The sequence below is a fragment of the Mandrillus leucophaeus genome, unplaced genomic scaffold (genome assembly GCF_000951045.1).
Source record: "Mandrillus leucophaeus isolate KB7577 unplaced genomic scaffold, Mleu.le_1.0 Scaffold1530, whole genome shotgun sequence".
Taxonomy (NCBI): Eukaryota; Metazoa; Chordata; class Mammalia; order Primates; family Cercopithecidae; genus Mandrillus; species Mandrillus leucophaeus.
Genome location: NW_012101511.1, coordinates 329,558 through 336,883, shown reverse-complemented (window position 1 = coordinate 336,883; position 7,326 = coordinate 329,558). Strand labels below are relative to the sequence as shown.

Here is a 7,326-nt window from a genome sequence, read left to right as displayed (position 1 = left end):
TATATGTACATGTGTATATGTGTATATATACATATGTATATATGTATATATGTACATGTGTATATGTGTATATATACATATGTATATATGTATATGTACGTGTATATGTGTACATATATACATACATATATACACATATGTACATATGTACATATATACACATATGTGCATATATACATATATATACACACACACATATATATATCTCAGTTCTGTCCCTCTAGGGAACCCTAATACAATTATTTAACGTGTTGGTGTGATATCATTATTTATAATCCCTAGTAATGCCCTACTTTCTGATTTTAGTTTTTGATTTTTCTCTCTTTTTCTGAGGCAATCTAACTTAAGATTTGTCAATTCTGCAGATATTTTCTAAGAACCAACTTTTGGTCTTGTTGATGCCATTTTTTTTTAATTCTAGATTTCATTTACCTCTGATCTAATCTTTATTATTTCTTTTCTTCTACTGCCTTTGGGTTTAGTTTGTCCTTATGCTTTTATTCCCTTAGAATGTAAAGTTATTTATTTGAGATCTTCCATATTTTTTAATGTAAGCATTTATAGCTACAAATTTTCCTTTGAGCATTGACTTCACTGCATCTCGTAAGTTTTGGTATGCTGTGTTTTCATTTTAATTTCCCTCAAAGAGTTTTATAATTTCCCATGTGATTTATTATTTAATTCATTGGTTGTTTAAGAGTGTGTTATTTGATTTCCATATATGGGTAAAATTTCCAGTTTTTATTCTACAGTTGCTTCTGGCTTTATTCCAATGTGTTGAGAGAAGAGGCTTCGTATTATTTCAACCTTTTAACATTTATTGAGAATTCCTTATAGCCTAATATAAGTCCTATTCTAAAATATATTTCATGTTCAGTTGAGAAGAATGTGTAATTGCTGTTTTCGCGTTGTAATTTTTTTCTTTCACTGTCTCTTCTGTTTTCTTGTTTCTCAATTTTATTATTCCAAGATTATCTCCTTGTAATTGTGCTCATCATTTTATTAATGTTCTTTGCTTACATTTCCTATGTGTTCTTTTAAAACTCTTAATATGTGTTTTTCTTACAGAGACAATCTTTATAGTTCTGTATATGTATGGGTGTATGTGGGCTTTGTTTTGTTTTATTGTACTCACAATAGTGGAAACACATATGATGATGCTTAGAATTGAACTTGTTCTAATTTTTTGATATTGTTCATTTGGAGAGTTTAATTTGGAGGGATTGTCCATTGCTATAGATCACTTTATTGTCCCTCCACCAATTTATCTGTCATTTATTTATCATATATTTTATAGCACTTAAAATGTCCTAAGCTCTATGTTAATAACTGTGTGTAGAAACTCTCTGACTGGAGAATGAGAAATCCGTGTAAAGAGAATTACCATAATGAAATTTAATTTTTGCCATGATATAGGCATTTATAAAACACCAAAAGAGAACAAGGAAAGGGGAGCTTTTTAAGAAACATTTAGGACACTAACAAGTGAAGATATTAGTGTATTAATATATTGTATGTGCCACACATTGAAAATTGTGTATAAACTAAAATTGTAGACTATAATTATCTTGGAATTTTCTATAAAATTCTAGTATAATGCCTAGGTTTAATTGCTAAATATAGTGAGGGCATATTATTTCTTAAATGTACAGTTTTTAAAAGATCATACATTATACATATATATGATTATTAGAATCATATATTCTAATTATTAATATTAAAATTATATTCTACATAATTCAATTATAGGTCATGAAAATATCACCTTCTTTTTCAGTGAGCAAAAAATATTGAACAAAGCATTTATTTGGAAAATAATCAACTTATGTAGCACCATGTGAAATGCTTCAAATATTCTGTAATGAAATGGAATAAATAGATTGTAAGCATGTGTAATATTAGTACAAAGGAAACATGAGTGACATTGTAATAACAAACGAATGTTTGTAACCCTAAGTTAAATTTGATTTGGCAGACATATCCTGATTTAAAATTTTTATTCCTGAAATGTAAAAGAAATTTATGTAGGTGCATTCACTTTTTAAAAATTGCTCTTTTTACTATCCTCTTCATTCACTCCTCTTCTTACTCCTTTATTTCTGATGCATGTTGTGTTTGTGTAGTTCTTTCTAAAATTTTCCCATCAAATCTAGTCTGCTAAATGGTTTTGTTATTAATCTTACACAACTAGGTTGCAGTTTTAACTCAATATAATACCTTGAGGTTATTTACCATTTGAATCATGTTTCTAGTTAGTGACATAGTCTCTAAGCAAACTTATTCCCCAATAATGTAATAATATAAAACGTTTTTCTAAGATTGAAAAAAAACATGTGTTTGTTAAACAGCCAGACAAAAATTTGGAAAGAGGAAAGTACCAACAAAGTCTGCTTTGCGTTGCTTATTACGTGTTGGAGAATTGGGTTTCTTTTTTATTTTTTTTATTTTTTGGTCAACCCAACCACATTCCAAGTATTTTCTTTGGGTAATTGTTCATCTGAAATTCTTCCCTCTTCTATACAAATGTTCAATTTTCTTACTCTTTCTTGATCCCTCCTGCTTAAAGGAGAGTCATGACAGCAGCATATGTAATTTAAGGAACTTAAGCCTTGGAGTAAAGCTCTGCTTTAAGGTCTTAGACAAGATACCTAAAATTTTAGAGCCTCATTTCTTTCCTCCTAAGAAAAGAGATATTATATAAAAAAAAAAAGAAAACAAAAGACATATTATAATCTACTTCTTTGGAAAACAATAAGTAAGGAAGTATGCAACATGCATAGCATGTGGCTTCTTATAAAGTAGTTCCCCATGTTGTTCAAATTTTCATGTTAATAATTATGTATCAATAATAATAATGATGACGATGACTCACCTTTCTGTATAGTTGTCTTAATCTTTTTCTTCTTCCAAATTGATTATATACTCAGTTTTTTTCCTTTCTTATTTCAATTTCAATCTTATTTCAGTCCAAAGCAACTTTACTAATTTAATTCCTGAAGATCGGTAACCTTCTACTAGTCAAATGGATTCAATGCATTTTAGACTTATCGATGCACATTTGATATCATATATTCAGTATGAATCTCTGTGTGTGTGTGTGTGTGTGCGCGCGCGCGCGTGCACGCGCATTTTGAGATGTTGAAATTAACATCTTTTCCTTTTAGAAAATTGTCATCCTCTGGTTTCCTTCCTTATTTTCTGGTCATTCCAATTAGATCGTTTTTATTCTGCAATTTTAGGATTTTTAAAGATTCCAACCTCTGATCTCACATTCACCCACCTAATTTTTCTTGGAGATAAGTTCTAGACTTACAAATTCTATCATCTTGTCACTAATGATTGTCATATTTATCAATAGTTTCTACTATTCATCTGTGTTCCAGATACTTATTTCTATTGTCTACTGAACATCAAATTGATAGTATAAGGAACATCAAAATACACAAAACTCAACAATCAGTTTTCCTATTTGCCCTCTCTCTTCGTGTTTTCTTTTATTAATAGCAACATTATCCACTTAAATTATCCAAGAAAAATTCTACGTTAGCCTAAATTATTCTTTTTGCTATGATTGTTATATATCTTCACCGAATCCATTGATTCTCTCTCTCAAACATCTTTTCTTTTCTTTCTTCCTTTTTTTCTACTCTCTTCTTTTAAAATAACCTAGTAATTTCTCATATGAACTATGTTAGTAGCCTCTTAACTTTTCCCCTACCTCTTATAATTTCTGTCTTTCAATTCATCCTCTGCAAAGATGTCATATATTTCTAAAGTACAAATAGGATCAGATTCATAATAAAAATAATAGCTTTAGTTAAGCAAGATAAATTAGATCTGGAGATCTACTATATAGCATGTGGCTACAGCTAAAAACAATGTATTGTCTTCTTAAAATTTGCGATGAGAGTACATCTTATGTTAAGTATCCTTACTTTTCCTCCCTCCACACAACTCAATAATAATAAAGGAGATGGGAAAAATTGGGGGAGGTAATGAATACTTCTACATCTTTGATGGTGGTGATAGTTTCACAGATGTATTCTATTCCCCAAATTGAAAGAGTTGTTTCAACTAGATTAAATATGTACAGATTTTTACATGTCAATCAACATTAAATATGTACAGATTTTTACATGTCAATCAACCTCAACAAAGTGGTTTTGAAAAAGGATAGCTAACAATTATATACCATTTATTAAATGCTAGGCATTGTTCTGACAGCTTTAGACATGTTATGGTCCAAAACACGATAGTGACTTGGTATAACCTGTTAAGATAAAAGTACATTTTATTACGATGACCTATAAGTCCCTTCTCATCTAGGCCTCAAACTATTTTCTATCTATATCTCCACTGCCACTGAAACAGCTCCCTTTCAATGAACATACCATTGTCTTTCATCCCTTAATGTCACTGCACAATCTGTTCTTTTGAGCTAGGATTCTTGCCCCATCTCATCGGCCTGGGAAACTCCAACTCATCTTCCAAGTCTCAGTTCAAATGGTAACTCAGCCACTTACTCAGCTCTAGGAAGGATCCATGTTGCTGTTTTCTATGATAACTTGTCTATGCCTCTTTTATAAGATCTTTACCTTATTACCCTTCTTGGTTATACAGTGCCATCCATTATACCAAGTAATTGAATTCACTGACTATATTTTGTCATATTTGCATCTCTAGGGCCTGGTACAGTATCTAACAAAATAAGTCCTCAATAAAACTTTCCTAAATGAAAGAGTGGACCAAACACACAAAGGTAATCTACTTTGTTACAAAACGTGCTTGGCCCAATTTATATATCTATATATCCAAAAAACAGTAACCAAATTCCTCTGCATGGTTTCAATCAAGAAAATGAATTTTGTTATTAAATAAACTCATGGAATTTCTTTTTTTTTTTTTTTGAGATATGGTCTTGCTCTGTCACTCAGGCTGGAGTGCAACCGCATGATCACAGCTCACTACAGCCTCAATCTCCCACGTTCAAGCGATCCTCCTGTAGCTGCAACTAAGTAGCTGCAGCCTCCCAAGTAGCTGCAACTATAGGTGTGCCACCAAGCTTAGCTAACTTTTTTTTTTTTTTTTTTTTTTTTTTTTAGGGAGACAGGGTCTTGACATATTGCCCAGAATGGTCTCCAACTCCTGGGCTCAAGGGATCCTCCCGTCTTGGCCTCCAACCTGGTAGGACTAGAGGCATGAGGTATTGCACCAGCTTCTCTCTGTCTCATTTAAAGTACTAATATATTTAGTCATCTCAAAACAAAACGAAAACAAACATATAAAGTCTAGCTATATGGAATTCCATACTCTAAATTTAAAAATTCCCCTCCCTAGTTTTATTCAAGAAAATCAAACACTCTAACAAAAGTGAATGAGGTCTTTCTTCTTCCCTCCCTTTCTACCTCTCTTTCTAACTTAAAGTTGTAAGATCATCACTCTTCATCTAAAAACAACAGAAAAATATAGAAAGCCTAGAAATATGGTAGTGAGACTGTAAATCAAAACTTCTAAGAAAATTCTCCTTATATAAATATAGTAAGGACAAATGTTGAACAGCAGTATGATTTAACAGAAAGAAGTCTAAGTGTGTTTTCAGAATATCTGAGTACTCTTTTTTCCTTATATCCCTTATTAACAGCATAGCACTATGTTACCACTCTGAGCCTACTACCTCAGCTACAAGGCAAAAACAATACTCCCCACCCCATATACTACAAAGAATTAGTTTGAGGATCAAGAGAGATAGTGTTTTTGAAAGTGTGCTATGAAACATAATGTGCTGTACTGGAAAGTGTATATTCACTCACCAAACACAGTTCTTGCAGGTACAGATTCTCTGTTAAGCCAGAATGAAACTTGGGAGAGAATGACAGTCATGATGCAAGGCAGATATGTCTGAATCACAAAATACCCAATTTTTCTTTTCAAGTGGAAATGAGCTGTCATTACAGTGTATTCACCTGGAAGAAAAATTTAAGAAGCTCAAAGAGTAGTAGTCAATAGTTTGAACATTTAAGAAATAGAAGGGATCAGAGGTAGAACAAAAACTGATATTTAAAAAAAACAATATATCACATACACGTCAGGAAATTTATATCACCTTTAAAAGCCTCCTTAGCATAGCATGAGTGTTTAAAAGAAAATTTTAGTATCAAAAAACCTGCAGTGCACATCCCATGATATGGTATGGATTAAATACCTCTTATGTTAAATATGTGGAACTAGAAGTGTTTCAGGGTTTAGATTTTTCAGAGTTTGGAAAATTTACATTATTACAAATTGAGCATCCTTAATCAAAATATATAAAATATAATATGCTCTAATGAGTATTTCCTTTGAGTATCATGTCAGTACTCAAAAAGGTTTTTTTTTTTTTCTTTTCTTTTTTTTTTGGGGGGGGAGCATTTTGGATTTTAGATTTTCAAATTAGAGATGTTCAATTTGTATTTGTTTCCCTCTCTAAGTCATGCTTATTGACCAAAGGAATTCAGAATTCATAAATGCTCTCTGCCAATGGTTTATTTTACTTGGTTAGGCCCCTCATTCCCTCTGGTATAAACCTCAAGTCTCTGTTTTGATTGTTTTAACTCAGTGCTCTCTGGCTCCAAAAGTATTGATCTCTGGCCACATCTCCAAGGCTGATATTCTGGCCCTCATTTTCCCACTTTTAACCCTATCGCCAATTCTGAATTTTTCACTGTTTTATGTCTGTGCTAATTTGCTTCAGTTACTTCTATCTAATCCTCATATCTACCTTCCTTTCTGCTCCCTGTGTTTTAATTATTGCCAAATGTCAATAATTAGTCCACATAGCTGCTTCTTTTTGTCTTTTTATTTTTATTTATTTATTAATATTTATAAATGAAGGTGGCCCTCAGAGAGGGAATCAGCTTTCTACATGGGTCTGTAGTAATTATCAATATCAAAAGTTGACTAATCATAAATTATCTAGAATGGGGTGAAAAAATAGAACACTAAAGAAATTATCACTTGTTGGTCGGGCACACTGACTCACGTCTGTAATCTCAGCACTTTGGGAGGCCGAGGCAGGCTGATCACGAGGTCAGGAGATCGAGACCATCCTGGCCAACAAAGTGAAACCCCATCTCTACTAAAAATACAAAAATTAGGTGGGCATGGTGGCGAGCCTGTGGTCCCAGCTACTCGGGAGGCTGAGGCAGAAGAATCACTTGAACCCAGGAGGTGGAGGTTGCAGTGAGCCGAGATTGTGCCACTGCACTCCAGCCAGGTAGATAGAGTGAGACTGTCTCAAAAAAAAAAAAAAAAAAAAAAAAAAAAAAAAAAAAAAAAAAAAAATCACTT

The 7,326-nt window shown here is 32.3% G+C and overlaps 1 protein-coding gene across 4 annotated transcripts in view; it reads right to left on the bottom strand.

The window, feature by feature from the left end:
• Positions 1-7,326, bottom strand: part of GABRA2 (gamma-aminobutyric acid (GABA) A receptor, alpha 2) — a 146,270-nt gene that overhangs the window by 50,620 nt on the left and 88,324 nt on the right. For all 4 annotated transcript variants that reach the window (XM_011975312.1, XM_011975310.1, XM_011975309.1 and 1 more), the window contains one exon: positions 5,811-5,963. In XM_011975312.1, the coding sequence (XP_011830702.1) occupies positions 5,811-5,963 (153 nt within the window). The remainder of the gene's footprint in view (positions 1-5,810; positions 5,964-7,326) is intronic.